The 26043-nt window shown below is 37.6% G+C and overlaps 1 protein-coding gene across 1 annotated transcript in view; it reads right to left on the bottom strand.

Moving 5' to 3' along the window:
• LOC149089440 (teneurin-a-like) overlaps positions 1–26043 on the bottom strand; it is a 415199-nt gene that overhangs the window by 268268 nt on the left and 120888 nt on the right. Inside the window, exon 3 of the mRNA XM_089238543.1 lies at positions 13612–13838. Coding sequence (XP_089094669.1) covers positions 13612–13831 — 220 coding nt within the window. The 5' untranslated portion in view covers positions 13832–13838. The remainder of the gene's footprint in view (positions 1–13611; positions 13839–26043) is intronic.

Here is a 26043-nt window from a genome sequence, read left to right as displayed (position 1 = left end):
GAATGGCTCCGTGAAATGGACGGTGGCGGCATTCTACTACTATCTCACAGATGACATCAGGGCCACCAGATGGCGGTATATGACGAAAGACGTCACTCTACATTGTTAATACGACAGATACAGCCCTGATGTCATCTGCGAGCTATTTGCAGTATGCCGTCACCGTCCATTGCACGGAGCCATTCAGCATATACATACGATCCTAGGAGGGGAAATTTTATCTGTCTTCATAGCTTACTTGGTAGAGTACTCGTCCGGCAAACGACAGGCCGGGGTTTGAGTCACCCGTGTGGGTAGAGATGAGGTTTCCTTTCCAGAAACATCGAAATCTCCTCACTGAACCAGTTTCCGTATATGTCGTATTAACAAGGGAGAGTGACGTCTTTCGTCATAAATGACACATCTTACATAGGCAAGTTATTTGGATACTTTTTCTAATTGAGAAAGTATGTTTCTATCAGCAACGGTTCAAAAAGGTATAATGATATGACTTTACACCCTGTATGTTCAATGTATATCATAAATTTACATTAGCAATTTATGCATTCACAACTGCAGGAAAAAAGCATTTAAAACTAGCAGGAAATATGTTACCATGTATAATGTAATTCCAAGCTCTTCCACTAATAAATCATGTCATTTTCAGAAAATATTCAAGAAATTTCACGTTTAAATATCTCGAAAATTCTCATTCCTGTTTCCTTGAAGGGGTTCAATATGTTTGTTATGCTTTTTAGAGAGAAAACGTGAAATATTTCAAACTATTGCTTGCTCCAAGAATATGTAATTCCTAAAATATTTTTCACGCTTTAAACATCTGCTTAGCTTTTTCCCAACAAAGTTAATCATACCGATAATTTCGTCTGAAACACATCCGGAATTCATGCGTGTTCCTCAATAAAAACACACTTTATCCATCATTTTGATAAAGGAATTCTCACATTTTTACTCTATAACGTGAATAACCCATTACCAAATTATCATCCGTCCATATCTACGCCGTCAAGTAAATTTCGAAATTCACATTTTCGGCAATATTATATAGATAAAGGGGGAAAAAAGTACTATTTTTGAAAATCACACACGAGAGATTTCAAATGTATTATTATTATTTTTTTTAAGTAACACAAGTTATCATACGTGACATAAATGTAATCAGATGTCAATTCGAATGCAAATACAGCGTATCCGCGATTGTATAAGTGACACTTTCCACGGGAAATACCGTAATATACGAGCGTAAAGAGTTCCCTTTCTACCTACATATATTAGAGATTTTCTTTTCTTCCATTTTAGTATAAAATATATATTTCTGAAAGGGGGAAAAAAAGGGATAAAAGGAGGCATGTTTTTGTCATTTTGAAGTCTTGTATCCTCGAGTAGTCGAGTCTTGTACCACAAATGTTCGTCGCTCTCGTAAGAAACGAAGATAAATTGCTATTTAACGAGAAATCGCATGACCCAAAGAGTCGGACAGAAAAGATTTCGTTCGTTAGAAAAGATAAGAAAGAAAGAAATACTTTTGTTTCTTATCGTATTATGTCAGTGATCTCGGGAAAAGAAAGAAATTCAAAGAAAGAAGGAAACAAATATTTCCAAGAAAAGTATTTGACAATATATACGTATATATGTTTTTCTATTCTCTCCCATTTGTTACATATTTGTATGACTCAGCTGTATTGCTGTGTAACATATAGAAGCTGCGATTCGAGTTCTCCTTGTTGTTATATTCCCATTGAGTTATTTTCATTTTATAGTAAGATAAATGTTTTTCTGTGAAGATATTAAAATTATAAAGCACGTATATTTTCGTGTAAATTTTGAGAGGAAACGCACTATGTTTCATGAAGACCGTCCGAGAATAAAAATTCTGCAGTTGGTTTTAAAATTTTGAATGAAATATGCAAATAAAATCGGAAAAAGACTGAACTATGTGTGTGTAATACACTCATTATGGTGGAATGATGTTTTGTAGGATTGTGAAGATTAAAATTTTCGCATGGCTTCTGATGGAAAATTGATTTAGGGAAAATTTGTGTTTTTCCTCTTTTTTTTGATACCGAAAATCAGATATTAGGTACAATTTGAATGAAAATTTAGCATAGGTAATTAAAATTGTTTTGATTAGGCCTTTGATCAACAAAATAATTCCATTCTAAACCTTCTAAAAATAAGGCTATTTGTGTCTCTTATGTTCGACATTCAAACAAAAAATTTTACGCATGCAAAAAGAAATATTTCGATTTCGTTTAAAAAAAATATGAATTTTTTCCTCCGAAAATTTCATGGAAATTTTTTTTTTTGCAGAGTTTTCTCAAAACTTAGATTTTTGCGAATTTTTTGCTTTATGAAAAAAAAAATTCATCTTTTTAACAAGTACGCAATTGACGCGTAGAATTTCTATTCAGTCGTGAATGATATTCTACCCCGCTTTTCCATCACTTTTTTTAGAGAGAAATTTTTCTTCTGAAATTGGAAATAAGGTGTAAAATTTCAGAAAAAAATAGGGAAAAAATCTCAGAAAATAGAACGAATTCGGGAATTTTAGGCAAGGGGAAAAATAGAAATTGCCGTAACAGTGATCAGCGAAGCAGAAATAAGCAGGGCTTCTTGCCGCCGTTGCCTCAGTCTAGGCCTAAGGGAAAAGAAAGTACACTCGCTTCCCAAAGTTAAGTACGTGACTGCTTATGTAGCATTACCACACAAATTCAACCGTGTCCTGGATTTGATGGTTAATGGAACACAAATGCTTGTACTTGGGCACATAGTCCCTTCATTTCGGCATACTGTACTGGCAAATATTGTCTTACCAAGTGAACAACAGTGCTGTAACAGTGGATGTAACAGTTGTGAAAGTCACTCGTGGATTCCGCTTGGGTACTACAATATACCGATCATCAGATGGAGATGGTACTTTGCTTCACTGGACTCATGTCTCCGGTCAGCTGTTTGACTTGCTTGGGATATGATTGCGTAATGGGTATATTGCGATAGTAGCTAAGCGGAATCGACGAGCGACCTCCACAACACTGTTACTTCCAAGGTTGCAATATCACTTGGTAAGACACTATCTGCTGGTACTGAGTTCCGACGGCTCCACGTGAAGGGATTGTACGCGCGAGGGCCACGCGTTTGTGTTCCACTAACCACGTAATCTAGAGGGGCAAGATTAAAGTGGTGTTGTAATGGTATATAAGCCGTCGCGTGTTTAACTTAAGCGCGAGTGTACCTAATGGATACCCAACATTACCGTCATCAGTGAAACTGTTATAGAATAAGGCAACTGGGAATCGAACCCAGAAGAATCGCACGCAAATCGCGATTAACCAACAACGCTAACCTCTGAATGCTGACAATGCTGATGCTTTGAATGCTGACCATGCTGATGCTTTGAATGCTGACAATGCTGATGCTTTGAATGCTGACAATGCTGATGCTTTGAATGCTGGCAATGCTGATGCTTTGCATGCTTACAATGCTGATGCTTTGAATGCTGATAATGCTGATGCTTTGAATGCTGACAATGCTGATGCTTTGAATGCTGACAATCCTAATGCTTTCAATGCTGACAATCCTAATGCTTTCAATGCTGACAAAGATAATGGTTTGAACACTAACAATGCTAATGCTTTGAACACTAACAATGCTAATGCTTTGAACACTAACAATGCTAATGCTTTGAACACTAACAATGCTAATGCTTTGAACACTAACAATGGTAATGCTTTGAATGTTGACAATGGTAATGCTTTGAATGTTGACAATGGTAATGCTTTGAATGTTGACAATGGTAATGCTTTGAATGTTGACAATGGTAATGCTTTGAATGTTGACAATGGTAATGCTTTGAATGTTGACAATGGTAATGCTTTGAATGTTGACAATGGTAATGCTTTGAATGTTGACAATGGTAATGCTTTGAATGTTGACAATGGTAATGCTTTGAATGTTGACAATGTTAATGCTGAACACTGACAATGTTAATGCTGAACACTAACAATGCTAATGTTTTGAACACGAACAATGCCAATGTTTTGAATAATGACAATACTAATGCTTTTTCAATGCTAACAATACTAATGCTTTTTGAATGCTAACAATACTAATGCTTTTTGAATGCTAACAATACTAATGCTTTTTGAATGCTAACAATACTAATGCTTTTTGAATGCTAACAATACCAATGCTTTGAATGCTAACAATGCCAATGATTTCAAAGCTAACAATAACTTCTTTCAGTAAAGGAATATCGTTTCTGAACCTTCTAAAAATAGTTATTTTTCATTTCTCTTATCAGTTTTCTACATTCAAAAATATTAAACATTTTTCGTATGCAAAGGAATATTTTGCTTTCTTTTCTAAATATTTTTAAATTTTTTTCTGATATTTCATTTAAAAAAAATGTCTTTTTTTGGTAAAACTTTCTTGAAACTCTCACGGATTTTAAAATATGTCTCCGTTTTTTCAAAAAAAAAAATCCATACTTTTTAACAAGTACGTAATTATCGTAGAATTCCCATTCAGTCACGAATGATATCCCTCTACTCTGCTCTCCCATCACTTTCACTGAGAATTTTTTTCTCCTGAATCCGGAAATACGATGGCATAGAAGATGTAAAATTTCAGAAAAAAAAAAAAATCCCAGAAAATGGAATGAATTTCGGGACTTTTAGCGAGGAAGAACAAAAAAAAAACAAAAAAATACAAAAAACCAGAGGAAAGGGCCGTAACAGTGATCACCGAAGCAGAAATAAATAGGGCTTCTTGCCGCCACTGCCTCAGTTCTAGGCCTGAGGGAAAGGGAAGTAACTAATGGATGCCCAACGTTACCGTCATCGGCGAAACTGTTACAGAACAAGGCGCCCGGGAATCGAACCCAATAGAATCACGCGCAAATGACGCGTTAATACCCGATAGAAGTGAAATACTGTACAGTTGTAAGAAAATGGAGAGTAGAAAATAGGAGAAGGGGGCGAATGAATAGGAGAAAGAGACTAAGGAAAAGTTATAAGAGGAAAAAAAAAAAAGAAGTGGCGAAGAACTCGGTGAAGCAAGCTTTAAAGCCGAGTTAGACAAATTGCCACTTTCACGAAGAAGCACACACTTCAACCGAAGACACTAAGAAAAGAGATGGAGATAGAAAAAAAAAGATAAGATAAAAAAAGAAAATGTACAGTAACGTGGAAGAATTCTTATTCCTTTTTTTGTTAAAATTTTTTCTTAAAAAGAAAAATTCCCACGCACTGAAAAAGTTCAGTGCCGTGGAAAAATTTCGGTAGAATGGTTTTGATGCAAATTTATGCTGTTCGGCTAGTAAAAACGGAAAGTAATTTCATTTCATCTTCTTTTCCTCTATGTATACTTTTTTTTTTCGGTATTTTTCATACATACATTTATGTATAATACATATTTTTTTTCATTTTTTTTCATTTTTTTTCTTCTTTCAGTTACACACTGGAAACAGTTAAACATTTTTATCCGAGTTCTCATGTGGAACGATTTCTTTGTAAGTGTGAAAGGAAAACATTTTTCAAGTTTCTTTTCGGTGTTTTTTTCAATTTTTTTTTCGTTTTATTTTTCGGTTGTTCCTCGTGGCAATGAAAAAGGGAAACGTAATAAGAACAAAATAATAATAATAATAAGTGTGAATTTTCACATCATGGTTTCCGGAATGAAACTGTATTTTTTTTTTGTGTTTTTCTTTGACTTTTTGAATAACTAGGTTGAGTTGACAGTCTTTGTGACTAAGTTAGTGTTAGAGTTATGGAACTGTGATAATTGATTAAAAGGCTAAGAAAAATTTGGGGGAAAAAAAAAAACGTGTGAATGAGTTTAAATTGGATTAGAACTCATTTAGGCTTGCGAAATTATATATTACGTGTTTGGAAATTTCTTTTTTGATTGAAAGTTTGTAGAAGAGTTTTGAAAAGTTCGTATAGTTTGTTATTAGCTATTTTCACGCATTAATCATTGTTTTTCTTTTGATTGTGGATTTTCGAACGGAATGGAAATGTTTTAATAAGCGATTTTGGTGCGAGTTATTTTTTTGTGTTCGGGTTTTAAAAGGAAAGAAAATGAATGATTTTATTTAGTTTTTTTTTTAGAAAAGTTGAAGTGTGAAGAAAAATTTGATGAAAATGCACAAATGCTTTAGGAAATCGTTGAGTTAAGAATTATCCGAATTATAACTAATGGATTTAATTAACGACATGGTGAAAAAGTTTTGATCAGTCAGCGTATTGTCGGTTTTAATATAAACTATGGTTACGTTTTTTTTATTTTTACGTGAAACCTCGTTTATCAATAGTCGGTGAAATTATCTGATTATTACATTATCGAGAGAGAAAGCCTATGGCTAAAGATTGGATTGACGTAGTGTGACAGTATAACAATTATTTTATGGGACATTCTAGTATTTTTCCGTCAGGATTTTTTTTATCCAAATATTCCGTGTCTGTGGTTTCTCGCATTATATTTTTACATTGATTCAGTTTAGTTTAGTTTTCAGATTAATTTAGGGTATAATTTCTAAACTCTTGAAAGAATATTATGATATTTACAAGTTATAAACAGCATTATGACAATCATAAATGTAACACAGTAACTACTATAGTTTTAGATAAACATATATAATTTAATTTCACCCTGTTTCCTTCTATGTACACTTTGTATACTTTATATTTTTCATACATGCATTTATGTATAACACGTACAATTTTCTTTCAGTTACACGTTGGAAACAGTTAAACATTTTTATCCGAGTTCTCGTGTGGAACGATTTCCTTGTAAAAGTTGCCGGAGTGAAAATACAGTCACAAAATGAAGAATCGAAATTTTTATGCTGTCTCGTTGTCCTCTGACTTCCAGTAAGAAATTTATTAACGTCTCTCCCCTGAGGCCAACAAAAATTAAGTTTCTAAGTGCAATTTTCTCTATTCTCGGATTTGAAAATCGCAGAAAAGTTATAAAAGGACGTTACTTTTTGCTGTTCCTTCATAATTATTCTCCGATTTTTAATTCAGTGAATATTGCGCTTGGAAAAGTGAATTTTTTTGCTGGCCTCTGAAGAGTCGGTGCAACAACTTTCTAATTGGAAGTTAGAGGATGAGGGAATTTCGATTTTTAATTCTATTTTGTGATACGCTGTATTTTCACTTCCAAAACTGGTGCAAGGTGATTCCTGACAACATTTTGATCATATTTTTTTAAACTAGAATACTTGTGTACGGCGAACGGTTGATGAGATAAAGGCCATATTAGCTCTTGGAAGACACCCTGCATATCACGTATTTAAAATTTTTATTTAATTTAAAGTTTGTAGAGTTTTGGAAATTTTGTACGTTTATTATTAGCTGTTTTTGCTACATTTGTTTGAAAATTTGTGAAACATTAAGCGTTCAAGATATGTAAGTTTCCTTACAGGCATAGGATAGCAAACCCAACCAAATATGTGTGGTAAAATTTTGAAATAAACCAATGAATAAAAAAGGTAGAGGGACCCCCTTCCCCCTCCCTAAACATATGAGATCACGTAAAATATACGAGCACAACCAGAGAAAACACTGACGTCAGAGTTGACAAACAAACTTCAAACTAAAATTTCATTGAACAGTAGCAGAAAAGCGAAACAATTATCATAACTTCTCCTGCCATCTAGTGAACATGATTTGTACCAAAACTGCAAATATTGGCATCCGTATTAGGCAGTGATTCCCAACGTGGGCGATGGAAAGTTCCAGGGGGGGGCCGGTAGAAGCTACGGGTATAACATAGGATCCTATGGGTTAGATTGCGTTGGGGGGGGGGCGATGGGAGAAAAAATGTTCTGAAGAAGGGGGCGATAGGACAAAAAAGGTTGGGAAACTATGGTATAAGGGTTTCAGTTCAATGGAACGAATGATGAAAATGATGTCCGTGACCGTTAAGTTAGAAATACATGATTTGAATAGGCTTTTTGCCAGGATATTTTTATTGGGTCTTAAATCAGTAGTTGACCGTTAGGAGGGGATTTTACTGTATTCCTGTGAAATGCTTTATGTCAGCGGTTCCCAAAGTGTGGGTCGCGACTCAGATATAGGGTAAAGGGGGGTGCAAGATATTCTCCAAAATAAAAACATAGCAAGAGATTTGTTTGTTTTCCTAAAGCAAATAAAAATAAATAGAAATTAAAAAGAAATGTTTTCACTTAGATGAGAAGCTGCTTATCATCTAATGTAATTTTATTACGCTCTACCTGTATAATAATCAAAATATCAAGTTGATGAGGGGGGTGGATTAAAAATATTGTGGACAGAGGGACTGTGTATTGTTCAGACAAATCCAACGATACTATATTGTGCATATCTATTCATGTTTGGACAGAGCTGTCTATAAAATTTTGTGACAAGTGAGGCTGCTCTGACTCCAATAAAAAAACTACTGAAATTACTTAAAATAATTTCGCGTAGCAAAGCAAGGGTATCTGTTCTTACAACCATGATGATTTTATGAATATTCGAAATAATATAAAACTCGTGGAAACCCGAGAACATTTTCTCACTGCGCCCTGGGCCTGGTAATGGTGACCTGGCGTTTGGTTACCAAGTCATCCACTATGTACCATTACGACGCGCAATGTGCTTTCCGTTCTAACTTGCGACTGCGTTGATGACACAGTCCATCAACCGTCGGATTCAAAGCTAAATACAATCTGTGAATAGTTCGAAGCTCCGTAATCAATTAGTTCTAGGAACTAAATATCGAAAATTTTATTTCATTCACCATTGATTTCTCAATTTTAACCGAGAGAAACCAGATGTCCTCAGCCAACATCATCTACAGCGGACTGCTTCCGCGCGAAGCTCGCTGAAGAAGGTTATCTCACCTATAGCCATTGGATATAGCAGGCCACTCCCCCCTTCCCCCGGAATGCACCATCTGTACCCTTTCTTGTAGTATATTCAATGGCTATATAGGTTAGATGAGCTATTCCTGTAACGTCACGAGCTTTGCGCAGAGGCCTTATGCTATAAATGGTGTTACCTCAGTACATATACTAGCAAAAAATTTAGAATATGTCCCGGTTTTCCGGGACATATGTGTCCTCCACTCTGTGCTATAACTTATCTGCCCCCCTCCCTACGCCTGCAAATACACTTGTGTCTCTAAGTCACTCTTTTGGTCTCTCAGTGTCATGGTTATTTGCTTTATAGGTCACTCTTTAAATCATTTACACACGCTCTAGGTCATTCACATGCTTGCGCACTCTCCACGTCACTTATTTGCCAACTCACGTGCTTGCAATTTCTCTATGCCACCCTTTCGGTCCACTTACTGACCAAGTCCCTTAGGGGCCATTCAAGCATTACGTAAGCAGATTTTCAGTCATTTTTGACCCCTCCCCCCTTGTCAGCAAAACACTGACCCCCCCCTCCCTGTCAGCAGCTTAGAATATTTCATATCTTCAAAAAGGGGTGGTTGATGACGTATAAGCAACCTTCAAACCCCACCTCTCCCTTGTCATCAAAAGTCAGCAAATCCGAAACCCCTCCTCGATGCTGATGTAATACTTGAATGACCCGTTACTGTTTCGGCAGCACGGCCGTATTAAGAGCATCAACGGCCCCTGGACAAAGTGATATTTTTGAGGCCGTACCTGGCCTAGAAATGCTTGCCCGTGGAAAATTACACGCTTACTCTCGAACATTGAAACTGAATCTCAATTTTATGATGTCCCCCTCTGCTCTTGAGGCCACCGGGCCGTGCGGGTAGGCCCAAGCGTTAAGACCACACTGCTCATGTGAAACGGATTTATTGAGGGTTGTATAAATTTTTCTGCCCTTCTCCGATTCCGCTGATTTTCTCGGCCCCCTCATTCCTCGAATTAGCCGCTATGAAAATACGCCACTGCAGCTGTATCGCACAATTACTTATACACATGGAATTCCGGAACCAATTGTAACAAACATCGGTAATTTCACGTGCATTTTCTCGACTAATAAATAATTCAATCGTTGAGAATTGATTTATAACCAAAACACATATCCTAATAATTACGAATTAAAATTTCATAATAAATTAACATTAACGAATTCGGTTGTTGCAGTTCCAATTATTAAAATCCTGGGCATTAATTAAAAATATCGTTGAAAATGATAAAGGAAATTAAATAAGTTTGGGTTTAATTAAAAATATCGTAATACGAGCTGAAAATAATTGTCATATATAGTTCCACGTTCTCAAAAAGAAAACAAAAATATTGTCTAATTAATTTCTATCAAATATCTTAATCATTGTTATTATTTAATATTGTAATGTGAACTCACATTATATATATTGCGATATTAATATTAAGAAAAAATTTTTTCGGGGGTTTTTAATTGGTTATTTGATAGGGATCGGATGAAATCCTCAACATGATGTAACAAACTATAAAAGCGGCTCGATCTTGAAATTACTTATTTTTTCTATCCCAATTTGATGAAGGATTTAATTTGCATTGTGTTAATTAATAAATATTCAGGGTGTCTCATAAAATTCTTAAATAATTTAAAAAAATCATAAAAATTTAAGGATTTGAATCAACACCACGTATAGAACAAGGTCTTTGCGCGAAACTCGTGACGTCACTGAAGAAGTGACGTCCATTTCACCTATTGCCATTGGATATAGCAGCCCGACGCATGCGATATCTTTTACCTTTTTTTTTTTGCAGTATATCCAGTGGCAATAGGAAAAATGGCCTTCTTCATTGACGTCACAAGCTTCGTGCGGCGGCCTTGTGGTATAGGTGGTGTTGTTTGAATGCGGTTGGCGAGGAAGTTATTCTCACGAATGGGGGGATACTTTTTGGTACCGAAAAGAAATTGTTCATATTTTCGTCAATAGAGGGCGGTGCACGAAAGTTCGGTAGTAATGATTAATCCCGAACCTTCCTTCAATCTTTTCTGTTTTAAGAACATTCGTGAAGCTGCAGCAGTGATTCGTGGCCGAGGTAAAAATCACTAATAATCGTCTCGTCGGCCATAAATGGGTTGTGTCTCCAGCGGTGTGAGGTGGTAGCACGCTTTGTCCGGTTAGCAAGAGGGTCAGGGTCCGAGCAGCACCTCCTAGAGACAGAAGGCCTCCTCACATTGTTCGTGACGTCACACAAGTAGTCCCTCCTCAATCAGAATATTCAGAGAAAATATTCCGCTACACGTGCTAGTTATCGTCTTGAGGGAAAGAAAGGATCGGGTACAAAGTTGGCGATTTCTGTGTCTCAAATCCAATCACCGTGCGGTATTTGTGGGCCACCCCGGAAAATTCTACGCTAAAATAAGAAGAAACAAAATCGGATGCTGTGGTTTAAAATGTGGCAAAGTTGCTAGGTGATCTTACCGTACTACTGTCGTGAAGAAATTTGGCAACCCGTGCGTAGGCCTTCTACCACCAGGAGGTGCCGGTCGAGTCCAAGCGCGACCAGATGACTTTACTTACCGAGTTAAACTCGGCATAATATCCAGAAAATATGTTCCCTTGATATCTTACGCTCAGAAAAGCCGCCTATCTCTTTCTCTACCGTCCCACCTGGGGGACGATATTTGCTGAAGTTACGAGGGCACTAACGCCTCTAGGCCCGCGTCTCACTCAACAGCGTGTGAAATAAGGAAGGCAGGGTCATGTCTCCAGTGGTGCAGATGGTAGCATGCTTGTCCGGTTTGCAGGAGAGAATGGAGTACAAGTCCCCCGACGGACACCAGAAAATATGTTTCCTTGATATGCAAGGCTGAGAAAAAAACCCTCTATCTCCATCGCTTCACCAATAATGTTTCATATATTCCAATGCTATACAATCACAATGAAACATTATTTAAGTGTCGTCCCATACAACAGGAAAATTCAGAAAAGAGCTGTTAATCGTACACCCTGCATTTTATGACTCTCATTAGCATATTTCCAGTGATTTGCCTTCTTACAGCGTTCTCTATTGACAAATTATTTGAACTTTTTTTTCTATAAAAAACCCCCTATCCAAAAATATGTCCAAAAATATCCCCTTTGTGAGAACAATTTCGTCACAAATAGCAAAAAAAAAGTTCAAATTTTTAATTTATTTCAATTTTCCATAAATTTTTTTAACTGTTTACGAATTTGTGGGACACCTTTATACAAATGCTTATTTCAGGACATCTTAGAGTTTATGATAATTTATCATGTGGCTATTTGAATATAGTAAAATGCTTGTGCGGGCACCAACGGGAAGAAAAAAAATCACCCGTAAAAGGATAGATGACCGTTAATGAGGGATTTAAAACATTATACAGTCAAAGCTCAACATAACGATTCTCGGTAGAGCAAGAAAACATATCGTTGTAAAGGGATTACCGTTCTATCGACTTGCTGCGTTTAAGCATTAGAGACATTTCCAAACAAGACGAAAACATATCGTTGTAAAGGAATTGCCCTCTACATATCGAGTATCGTTATAGTGAGGCTTCCCTTTTTTTGCAAACGGCAATCACCTATAGTTTAATAAGTTTCACTATATTCAAAATTTTTACCTTCGATTATGCATAATACCCCCACGTAGCTGGTAAATTTGATGAACACTTGAGATTTATCGCTTTTAGCGGTGATTATGCATAAATACTCCCTAATGGACTTTATATCGTATGCATAATATCCTATAGCAAGGTAATACCGTAAAATCTGTTGCGTAGGAGTTCGTTATATCGAGGTCCGCTAGCAGAATTCTTCCCATAGGAGTTAATTACAGGAGTTTTATTTCGGATATTAGAAAAAAATTGTTAAATCACGGTCACGCGATGCGGTACTAATCTATATTTCTTCTTCAAAATTTGACAGAAAAGAACTATAAATGTGTTTATATAATCATTTTTTGCAGTTTTTCTCTCTCTCGTCACATAGAGCTAATTCAAAACAGTTGCTGTACAGGGTGCATAGCAAACGGGGAGGGAATATGGCGTTTTACTGGTGAACCGTTGATCCTAAAGACATACTTATAGTTAGAAAAACTATTCAAATAACGTATATATAGTACTCAGATATGCTGTTCATGTTTCAAGGGGGTGCAGTTATTAAATTTTAAAAAAATGAACTTTTTATACAGTCCCTGTGCGCTCAAAATCCGAATTAAAAAAGTTGTTGCTCTGTCTCTCCTGATGCCAACAAAAAAAAAAACCACTTTCATGCTTTTAAGTGCTTCTAATATTCACTGAGAGGTATTCGAATACGAAAAAACGGGGAAAAATTGTGGGAAAACAGCGTTATATGAGGGTAAAACGGTTTTTCGCATTCAGAGCTGTTTTTTTCCGAATTTCCCTTGTTTTTATATTTCGAATATCTGTAGAGACGTGGAACTTTTTTTGCTGGCATCAGGACAGACAGGGTGACAACTTTCTAATTGGGTATTTGGGCACACGGGAGAATGTTTAAAAAGGTAATTTTTCTGTTTTGATAACTCTATAATCCCTTGAGAAACACGAATGTCATAATCTGAGTACTACACTTCAATAGGAAACTTTTTAATAACTGGTAGTATACCTATAGGATCAGTGGTTCACCACTAAAATGCCACACCCCCTGTCTGCTATGCGCCCTGTATATTATTTTCAATGGTTTGTCACTTACTATGTCCATGTTTTCTGGATTCAGCAGGTCTTTGGTCAGCCACCGCAGCCGTATAGTCTTGGTCATCTTGAGCGTAGCGGTTGTACGGTTGTCGTCCTTCCAAGGGGTCTTCGTTATCTGATGACGAATAATCGTTCCATTCCTGACTCCTATGCCGCCTGACACCTCTTGATCCCTGCCTATTCAGACGACTCGGCTTTCCCAAGTTACTACTGTCCATGTAGTACCTGTAGAAGTAAAAATACATTTAATTCATATTCATTTACTTACATCCACAAAAACGTTGGTTGTACTTACATTGCTGGGAAGGAAAAGAAATACTAGCTCACAGGGGGGGGGGGGGCTACTCATTGCGGGCCAAATTAAAACATTCCATGAAACCTGCGGGTCATCAATTCACACCGTGGTTAAGCAACAAGTCTCATTCCCTAATTATAGAACAAGGTTTCACCAAATTACTGAACACTTTAATTTACTCTGACATTTTTTCTTTCACAAATTCTTAATTATTTTCATGAACCCATTGCTTCTAACAATTCTCCAATTACTCAATAATTATGAATTACAGGTCACTCACTGACCTGTCCCTCGCTCTGTAGGTCACTCTTTTGTTCATTCACATGCTTCCGCACGCTTCTAGTCAGTCACTCTTTTGTCCACTGACGTACTTGCAATTTCTCTAGGTCACCCCTTTTGGTCACTGACTGGTCTAGTAACGACGATCCTTAATCCCAAGATACTTTCTATCTATTGACAATGACCCTTCAGCCCAAGAAATTATCTTTTTGTTTTTAATGGCCCTTCTGCCCAAGAAACCCTCTTTCTATTGACGAACGTCCTTTTTTTTAAATGGAAATACATTTTGAGCGCAGTGTTGACACATAAGGACGAACGGCATTAGTTCAAAATACAAAAATAAAACACCGGGTAGCTGTTCCTAGCGTAATCTAGCCCCTCTGTCAGTAGAAATATATATTTTTTTATATTTTCGTCTCAGCCAGTTATATCTACTCTATAACATAAAATCACAAACTCGAAAAGGGTCCGTTTCTAGGCAACGAAAAATAGTGACCATTTTATGTAACGGAAGTCGGTTACGTTTTTATGTGATGAAAATCTGTTACGTTTTTGTGTTACGGAAATCGGTTACGATTTTGGGTCAAGTTTCCATTCAACTTTTGCATATCGGTACCCATTCGACCCCTTTGGACAAAGTTATGTGCTGATAAATTCTGATAGCGTAGCGGAAGCCCAAGATATATCCGGTTTGCGGCCCCATAAAAATCTGCGAATTCGGACCCGAGTAATTGCGTGGGGCACTCTTGTTTATTCGTTGTTAAAATGAATACTAATGAATATTTGCGAAGGCTCACGGGGCTTCATGCCTGATAAGCTTCCGAGTCGGGGACCCCGTTTCATTTTGGGGGCCCTGGATGAATCTCATTGTTTTCTGTTGTTTAATATTCTGGAATTTGCAGTCTGGGTCCCCAACTAAAAATCTGCGTATTGGGTGCCCGCTACTGGATGTGGGGCCCTGGAATTCATTCGTTGTAAAATTAATAAAAATTAAAAATTTTCGTGGTCACTCACAGGTTTGATAAGAGTCCAGGTCAGGGCCCCATGAAAATTTTGAAATGTTGCATTTTGGAGGCCCCCTAGATTAATCTAATATATTTTTATCGTTTAACATTGTAAAATTTGCAATATCGGTAGCCCGAGATAAAACCAGAGTGGGGCCTCCATTAAAAGTATGCGAATTGGGTCCCGGGTAATTGGTTGGGGGTCCTGGATTTTATTCGTTGGTAAAATTAATACAAATGAAAGTTTTTCGTAGCACTCGCAGCGGGGGACGTCGGACAAGCTTCCAAGTCGGGAGAGGGGGCATGTGGAAATTGACAGGATTAATTTTCGGGCCCTGGATGAATCTCATTCTTTTCTGTTGTTTAACATTGTGGAATTTGCAACAGCTGCTGAAGCCCGAGATAAATCCAGTCTGGGTTCCCCCCTCCCCACTAAAAATCGACGTATTGGGTCCCCGCTACTGGATGTGGGGGAGGGGGCTGAATTTTATTCGTTGTAAAATTAATAAAAATGAAAAATGTTCGTGACCCTTACAGGGAGGATGTCCGACAAACCTCATTTCGGGTTCCCCTGGTTGAATCTCATTGATTTTTGTTATTAAACATTGTAAAATTTGCAATCAGCGAATTGGAGTCTGGGGATCCTCATGGAGAAGTTTTCTGGGGGTACTTGATGGATCATATTTGTTTTTTGTTGCTTTATTATTGTAAAATTCGCTTCTTCAGTAAGCTGGTGCTTTCACATGTATCTTTCCATATCACTCTGATGAAGTGGGACGAAATAAACAAGATATGTTCTGAAGAGGAAAAGGGGGTTGGCCGCCAAGGGCGACAGGGCGGCAGAACCCCGCTAGTTTTATATATAACAGGCAAAAATAAAACACTGGAGAGCTGTCTAGCCTCGAAACAGCTCTCCAGTGTTTTATTTTTGTATTCCGAGCTATTATCGTCGAGGTTCCCTTTATTCCGAGAAACTTTCTTTCCTATTGACGACGGTGAAAACCCAGCATATTTCTATTGCGTCACTTTCAGAGCCATCCTACCATGATGAAAAAAAACAAAAAACCGTGGGAATTTTCGTAAAGGACATTCTTCGCAGCCAAACATTCATCGATAAGCTGGAGGAAAATGTACAGGGTATATAGGAGATAAGTAAAATAAATGCACCTTCGGTAGAAGGCGATGTAAAAAGAGACGTATCCAGGAAAATGATGTTTGATCGATGTACGGTTGTTGACCAGAAAACCGAAGGAAGCAGCTCGAGGAGCAAACTTTTTTCCCCTTCTATTTCTTGATGCATGGTCAGCTCAGGGTACGAAGCAACGTACGCATATATATATGTGTGTGTGTATTATATATATATATATATATATATATATATATTGGTTGAGCACGATTGATACTTTACGTAAATAGATGGTATGGGATAAACTGGTAAATCCTTAAAAAGCATTACATATACCGCACGCATACATGCATACACACACACACATTTGAGCTCGGATCCGTTCGCTAGAAGCATTGGTCTTGTACCCATAAATTTTGTTCTCGGCTGAAAATATAAAATCCATGATGTATATATTTTACCTCAGGGAAAGCTTTGTCTCACATACCATTTTACAGTTCCGGGACAACGGTTTTTCTGTGTTTATGGTAAGTTTTTTGGTGGTATTAGGTACACTTTCCCCCCTCTCTTTGGATATTTTTTTGCTATTGGTAAGACGTGCGATGACGGAATATTCAACTGAAATATGGTTTTTATAGCATTTATGACAAAACAAATACCGTTCAGTTTTATGATTCTATGAGCATATTAATTAATTTCTATGGATTAACATGTGTGTGTGAATTGTTTTGGTTCTTAGAAATTTTAATTTGAAGTTTTTCACTCTTTTCGATTAATTAATTAAAATGATAATTCTGAAAGAGAACAGGAGGCTGGACGCTAGTTTGGATAACGAAATTAAAATTATGACCACTTATTATGACCACAATATCACAATGGCCGAAGATAGGAATTAATTCATTTTATTTGAGAAGATATATATATAGCACAATCTTGCACAACTGCCCACACAGAGTGTGCTTTCAAAAATTTCTTTAAATGTTTCACCTTACGAAACACTCTTAAACCAAGTTGTTCGCGCGACCCGAGAAATTGTACTTTACCAGTACTTCTTTGTTTTTTTAAATTCTAAAACCCGATCATGATCAAAAAACATGAACTATATGATTCCACTGAGCGATAGATATCCGTAGGTGGTGATAACTCAGAGAGAGAGCGAGAGAGAGAAATAGTGTCTTTGTGGTATGTTGCTAATACTTTTCTAACGGGTTCAGTTCTGTATACAGATGTATCTTTACATTAGTATCTATTACAGAAGTATCTTTACATTAGTATCTATTACAGAAGTATCTTTACATTAGTATCTATTACAGAAGTATCTTTACATTAGTATCTATTACAGAAGTATCTTTACATTAGTATCTATTACAGAAGTATCTTTACATTAGTATCTATTACAGAAGTATCTTAACAGAAGTATCTTAACAGAAGTATCTTAACAGTAGTATCTTAACAGTAGTATATATTACAGAAGTATCATTACAGTAGTATCTTTACAGTAGTATCTATACAGAAAGTATCATTACAGTAGTATCTTTACAGTAGTATCTATACAGAAAGTATCTTTCCTCCATGTATTGTTGGCGGAGAAAGAACATCTCCCTCCGGTTGAGATGAAAACGTTCGAGGGCCGATTAACTATTCTATATGTTTCAAACTCCTGCATTTGATATTATCTACGAATATACGCAAATTAAAACCGTGGGGAAATGATTTCTTCTGTATCTCAGTCGATATTTATGTATATATATATATATCAAAGAGGGAGCCGACCCATTCCTTTGCTATTAGTTCATAATCAAAATGATCAAATGATAAAAATGCCTCCCCCCCTCCTTTTTTTGAGGGCGTTCATTTATAAACGTTGTTTATTTCAGCAAAATCGTCAATCAAATTTCGCATTTAACGACAAGTTGCCAATTAAACCATATGTTCAATGTTCAACACTTCAGTGTGAATCTCTCGTCAAATTTGAGGAATGTGGGGCCGAGAAAAATAGTAGAATGGGAGAAGAGCATCAAAATGTATACAACCCTAAACAAATCCGTTTCACGTGAGGAGCGTCGTCTTAACGCCTGGGCCTACCTGGTCACGGCCCGGCGGCCTCAAGAGTAAAGGTGGGGGGGGGGGCTCATAAAAATGAGATTCAGTTAAAATTTATATTTTTATGTTTTTAATCAAGTCTCTTAGACTGACCTTTTGAAGACCTTCAAACATTGCCTGATGATGCCGAACGCTAGAGTCGAAGTGTGTAATTTGTTGTTCTAAAGCAGGGATGGCTAACTTCTTTCTGCTCGCGGGCCAACATAATGGTCAGCTATAGCGTCGCCTGCCGCAACAGTGGTGCAACTTCGGTGTATAGGCCACTCATTTATTAATTTGAATTAATTAGTTAGTTATTAAATTAATTTCGTCACTGGAAATAAGAAGTTTGTAAGCGGTTTGTTAATCGAGAAATGTGCTGTTGGAACCGATATTTCAAATAATGATCAGAAATTTAATTTTTTTTCATGGTACTGTCACCTTGTCACGGGCCAGCTGTTGGCCACCCCTGTTCTAAAGCATGCATGCATGTTCAACCCGCGGGTCAAATGCGGTTCTCGGAGTCATCTGAGGCATAACTCGCGAGCTCAAACCTAATATTGTATGATGAAATGAGGGACACATCACTTAAGTGACTCGTGGTGAAGTTCCGTATCATTCAACTGCCTTGTGGTGCATTCCCAGATTACTCAAGTGACCCGGCGGTGCGGCCTCTCATCACTTCAGCGGTCCGCTACACATTCCCGGATCACTTTTAGCTGACACGCGGTGCAGTTCAGTTCCACGTCACTCCAGTGGCCCCCGGCACATTTCCAGATAACTCGAGTGGTCTTCGACACGTTCCACAGATCACCGCAGCACAGCTCCTGAGCACTTAAAACGATCCGAAGAAGATTCACAGATCGCTTACGTAACCCGCACGCTGTTATATATCACCTAATTATGTGACCCGCGACACACGTTTTTATGAAATAAATACAGTAGCCCCGCACTCTATACTAACGGTTAAACATTCTCGTCCATACATAAAACAAAGCAGCGATTTAATGTTAAAATCCATGTTATCCGTATTTTTCACGTTTTTCCTCAGTGTAATGGAAAAGTTAAATTACCTTCAGAAGGAAATCATATCACGTAATTTAAACGGATGGAAGTGGAGGGGGCAAAAAAAAAAAAACTAAATTTAGGACATTTAAATTCAACAAGTCACAATGCGAATCTATCTTCTTCCGAATCGATTTCCATGCGAAGGACCTGAATAAGTTACGGGATCGGGAGAGAGAAATGTTCAACGACATTCCGAAGGTCTAATGAAAAAATCGATGTTTATTGCACCAGGACAAAAAAAAACCCGGAAAGAAAAATATGGCATCAAAAAAGGTAAATCATTCCTTTTTTTCCAAAATTTTTTCTTTTCCAGATACCGCGTTACGTTATATGCGGCGTGAGATGGAGGTGATTCCGGAAAAAAAAATCCCTGTTTTTTTTGTAAAAAGACATCATTTGAATATTCATTTTTGACGTTCTCCAGATCCCGCCTCGTTCACGGGAGAAAAAAAAAAAACCAAAATACCAGCATATTAAAAACGTTCTGTCAATTTCAGGAGAAAAATTTTATTCGAATTTTCAAATACGGAAAACAGGACAGGGGAGGGGGAAATTTGTTTGAGAAGAAAGTTTGTTACACTCTAAAAGCGGAACGTCTTATTACGGTGTAGAATATATATCAAATTATTATTCCCAATATATTCCCGGAGAACTGACGTTATATTTCCCGGAATTTCATTTTCTAGCGGGAAAATAAACTTGATGGGTTCTTGTGTGTTAAGGATAATAAATCTCGGGCAATTTCCTGGAAGGAAATATGTTAAGTTATTTATTATAAGGTGGAACACACACTATTTCTTCCTTTTTTTATAAAACGGTCGGTGATCCCTAGGCGTGCTAACACGTGTAGTATACAGTCTTGTTTAGAAGAAACGAATTAGTATACAGGGTGTCCTGTAAGTGCTAATGCGGCTTTTATCTCATCAACCGCTCATTGTACACGGGTATGTCTTCAATTTTAGATGTGTTCAGAAATCATTTTGTACCAGTTTTGGAAGTGAATTTTCAAAATATCCAGAATATAAAAAAAAATCTCAATTATTATATGATCCCCGTGTCCTGTAACTTCCAATAGGAAAGTTGCTGCCCTGTGTTTCCTGAGTCCAACAAAAGTGGAAGATTTGTGGAAATATTTGAATTCCAAAAATCGGAGAAAAGTTGGGAAAGAACAACTTAAATGAGGGAAAGGACAGTCACACCCGCTAGTTTATGCTCGTCTGTCCCAACTATTCTCAGTTTTTTTAAATTCAAATATCTAAGCACGTATTTCACTTAGAAATGTTTTGTTGGCCTCAGGAAAGACAGGGCAACACCTTTGATATTGGAAGTTAGAAGACAGTTGAATCGTATAAAAATTTATATTTTTTAGTTTATGATACTCCATTCTCACTCTCAAACTAGAGTGATTTTGGAACACATTTTGAATTTTTTTTTAGATTGAAAACGTACCTCTACAATGAACGGTTGTGAGATGAAGGCCGCGTTATGACTTTTAGGACACCCTGTATAGATGAACAGCTTTTGAGAGCGGTCACTTCTGACAATAGCTCTTTTGTACTTCAGCTAGATTCGAGACTTGGAAAAATTAGGACTGGGGGAGAGTATTTTCAAGTTTTATAACGCTTCCAGACCCGAGCATGGATTTTTCAAGATGCTTTCGCATTTTTGAAACTCAAAATAATGCATTAAAAACATAAATGTTGACAAATTTTTATTTCATTTTCAATTTTTTCTGTGAAGAAATAATTTACTTTATACAATTTTTTTTTCAGCCGAGATGATGCAAGGTACATTCATCTTCATAAGCAATTTTTTTCGTAATTTTATAGCAAAATTTTATGTAATAAATAACATTTTCCCTGAGGCACTTTCTCCTTGAAGCTGTCTTAAAAAAGCCAAAACGACTCTAAGTGCTGCCCTCTGATGGAAGTCGCTCAAGTTCATATTCACCATATATTTAACCCAAAATTTACAAACAATGCTTAACTCCCTGGGGATAAAAAAAATTCCTACAGTAAGAAAAAGCAGCCATCCCATTTCTGCATGTAGGGTCTGGAAGGGATGAGTAAAGTTCACGTGTGATTCCATTCCTTTTAGAGAAAGTGATTATATATATATACAGTCAAACCTCGTTAGTGCGTCATCCGGTTAATACGTCACTCCGCTTACCGGATCACCGTTTGGAAGTCCCAATTATCCTCAGGCAGGAATTAGCACTGCTATGGCTTACTCCGTTTAACGAGTCACTCTGCTTATCAAGTCATATTTTTGCTCTCCTAAGAGTGACTCATTAACGAGGTTTGACTGTATTATATTCAAAATATAATATATTTACATTGAAAATAATGTATATAAAGCAAAACTCTTAATTTCAATATTTTAAAGGCCTCGAAGTTCGAAAACAAAAGAAAACCAAGTTTATATTAGGCCATTATTGAACTGTCAACTGGGTTCGTACCTGAGAATCCTCACGATACTAATCTATCACAATGCTTGCATGATCGCACATGATTATGCAAAGCAAGTAACTATTATCACAAAAATGAGAAACTTTGACTGGTCGTGACAAAACTTTCAACACTTTGCAACAGATGGCTCCCCAATTCGCATCCAAAGACCACTCGGACGCAGCAAATACTACAAAGGCGAACTCTTCGGACGACCAGACGTAAACGTCACTCCTCCACGACTCATTCGTGTGAATTCTGACCACGAGGTCCTGATGACGGATCTCCATTGAAGAGCCGAAACGCGTCGACCATTCGACCAATTGAATTTATTTGTCTTAAAAACGTGACAATTTTTGTATAAAGTAACTATTATTGAACCTTCAAATATGGTGATAGAATCACGTGTACTTTTTCACGACAATCACATGCAAGTAAACAATCTTGTGTCGCCGCAACAGGCGAATTTTATCGCAACGCAAAAAAGTTCATATCCTCATTTTTTCCGAAAAATGGTAGTTTTGATGCATAGTAGCACGCGCACGCAAGCACACAGCCCAAGTTCTTGACCTACGAGTCGCGACCCAAACTTGGCTCTCAGGGGCTTGCGAGATGGTCCGTATAAACCCGCACACAGCCACGTATTCTTGACCTATGTGCACGACGGAAACTTTATTCGCAATGTCTTCCAAAAATGAATCGTGAAAATCTACTTTCAGAAAGAAACTCTTGAGCTTGAAAACCACACGCTCACTCACTCGTTAACATTCCAACTGGAAACCTCTAGCATATAGGGAGCATGTTGAAATGCCGTTAAATTTCCTATGGAAGACCACAGGGTCCCATCAAGCCCCAACCACCACCAGACCACCGCTCTGTCCCACTAGGGGATATAAGCTGGTCCGTCTCAGGAGACGTGGGCCACGGTGGAAACATCCAGTGACATCCAACACAAGCCCCAACCCATTCCCCAATCACATCCGCACAAAGCTCACTCGAAAAGTACGAAAAGGGCAAGAGGTCCCAGATATATAACAATAAGGGCGGTATGTGAAGCTGCTGGACTTGCATTTCCGGAACAATAGAAGAATATACGTAAAACATCAATATGCAAAATAATATAAGAACATGGGCAGATATCGCTTTGGACGATGCGACATCACGATAGTCAAGAGAAACGGGACTCTTGAGCTACTCACGATCCAAACTTAAATCGCAATGGCTTCCGAAATGGATCATATAAACCCACCTACAGCCGAATATTCTTGTGTTATGACCCAAAATCGATTCGCAGTGGTATCCCAGATGGGCCGTGTGTATATATATATATATATATACGTCAAACTCAGAGGGTCGTTAGTAGACATCAAGAGGAACAAAAATTGCAGTAGAATATGGTGTCGCAAACGACGTTGAGAGGGTGAAAAATGTCGAAAAACGCACGCGGGTTACGACGTTACGGTGGAACGACAATAATAAATCCAAAAACATTTATTTGATTACTTATTGCAAGAGTTAGCAGAAGTGACGGCCGCTGACGTCATTGGGCAGTCTACAACAACGTAGAAACGATTCGCGGACGCGTACGAAGATACCAGGTATGCTTATTGCTGTCGGATATTGATGTTGGCACAGCCACTGTGCTGAGCTCACATTGCCATCTGCTCGACCGTAAAGCAGGTGCATATCAGTGTATGTCTCGTTCGTGTAGTCAGCCATCACGGTACTCATTGAAACAGACAACTAACTGCTACACGTGCATACTAGAGCAATAGCTATAATTTACGTCGTCCGCAGCGCGTGATCCTACCCCAGCGCATGTATTTCGCGACGCTGCTTACGTCAGATATGGTGAGGGAACCCACGAACGCATTCAGCGATCAACTCACATCAACCTTTCGTGTCATCTGGACTCAGAGCCTGAATGCGTTTTTCGCGATTTCCACCCTCCCGATGTGGTTTGCGACACCAAATGTCATTGAAATTTTTGTTGCTCTTGATGCCTACTAACGACTCCCCCACCCCGTATATTCTTGAGCTATGGGTCATGATCGAAATTTTATTCCAAAATGCGCCGTAAAAAGCCTCTCACAGTCAAGGATTCTTTAGCTATGAGTCATGACCGAAACTTGATTTGCAGGGCCTGTCAAGATGGGTCATATAAGTTCATTTATAACCAGGGATGCATGAGCTACTACTACTACTAATCCAGACATGTACCTCGTCCATAATCCTCTGCGGAACTTCTAACGAATTGGTACAAGTTGGAATGTGTATGTACGTGTAGTGAACCTTTCGTAAAGTTTGTCTCAGTGTGATGCTTGTGTAGTGCTGCCATCTACAGTATTTTTTTAAACTAACAGATTTTCTGAACTCGTAGTGAGTGAAGTGTAATGAATGAATAAGGATTCATGAGCCATAAGAGTCACGACACGAACTTGATTTGCAGGGTCTTACTAGATGAGTCGAATCCACTTACAGCCTGTTATAAATATACTTATTGCGTTACTGGTTTGAGTCATTTCGAAAAGCAAACAGTCCCATGGCTTGCTAAGCTGATCTTGTTGTTGATTTTGGGACAATTAGTTTCATTAGTTATACAATTATCTTTCATCAACGCTGAAATATCCTCTTTCGTCAATGCTGAAATTATATTTATATACGTATATCTTTCTTTATGCTGAAATTACCTATTTTATTTATTCTAGAAATTTGCTATTTCATTAATTCTGCAATTACCTCTTTGATTAATGCTGAAATTATCTCTTTGATTAATTCATGAATTATCTTTCATCGACTCTGGAGAATTACCTTCTTCATTAATTCAAGAATTTTTCTTTCATTAATTCTGGAATTTTACTTTCATTAATTCTGGAATTTTACTTTCATTAATTCTGGAATTTTACTTTCATTAATTCTGGAATTTTACTTTCATTAATTCTGGAATTTTACTTTCATTAATTCTGGAGTTATGTCTTTACTTTTGGAATTATGGCATCGATGCTGAAATGTTTTTCTTCCTTTATTGTTGTAAACTCCTTTGAAATCCTATGGATGTCCATAAGAAAATTAAGGGAATTGCGCAGATATTCAACATGTCAGGTGATCTTCCCAGGAATGATGTTGCGGACACCGTTCTCAGTACTGCCAAGGCGAAGTCCGCTGACGTCACACGCCCTCCAGTAACATAAGCTCGATGGTCTTACATCAGCACATCGGACATTGGCCAGGGATTTCCCGCTACTTCATTCATTGCCCGGACGACACCCGAACCATTTCTACGAATCGAACTATGACCATTAACTCTTGGCCATTGAATTTCGATCTTCAAGGAGTAACCTATATACTTCTGATTATTCCGAAATTTAAAACTTATAATAGTTATGAATTGTATTAGTTACATTTTGGGAATTGATCTATTTACTGTTTATAATTGCACATAATTGTTAACTACACAATTGCCCGAATGGGATGAGTTGAGAATATCATGATACGACATCGGCAGTTATGGATCCGCTGGTTGATATCCAAAACGAACGCTCACAAGAAATTGAAAGAAAGAAGAAGATCAAATAAGATAAACAAGGAATATAAGCCAAAGAAAATTCAAGACGAATTTCTTCCATTATTATTATTTTGTTTTTTATCTCGGGCAGAAAAGTTTCAAAAGTTCAGCTGCGCCCTGAAGGTAAACTGGAGGAAATGAAAACTTTGCAATTCTATGGGTCCTTCGACTTTTATTCCGTCGGTGTCTGTGAACTTCCACGGGGCGCGCGGCCGCCCCCTCGCATGCATCAAGAAAGAAGTGTGTGCGTGTGTGTGTAGTGATATGTTTACTTAAGATGCCTTTGCTCGAGGTATTTTTCTACTTCACTCCCGAAGTGTATAAACTATTTGTTCAGCCTCCACAAACCTGGAGAAGAGGGGGTTTTTTCCTTTTTTTTCCTCTTTCTCTCTATTCCAGCATGGATTGCTCGATGCTCCGACAAACGCTGGCAGACGTTTTGTCCCCCTCGGGGATAAGACACCGAGAGAGAATTTTAAAGAATGTTAAAAAAAAAAAGTACTTTGGCTCATGACTGGTCACCGTCCACAAGAAAGAACAAAAAAAGGGCCTCATTTGAATGCA

Source organism: Pholcus phalangioides, unplaced genomic scaffold (assembly GCF_987345545.1).
Source record: "Pholcus phalangioides strain wild (caught in Gottingen) unplaced genomic scaffold, Ppha-v1.0 ptg000002l_1, whole genome shotgun sequence".
Classification (NCBI taxonomy): Eukaryota; Metazoa; Arthropoda; class Arachnida; order Araneae; family Pholcidae; genus Pholcus; species Pholcus phalangioides.
The sequence above is the reverse complement of the archived record's forward strand: the minus strand, read 5'-3'. Positions and strand labels throughout refer to the sequence as shown.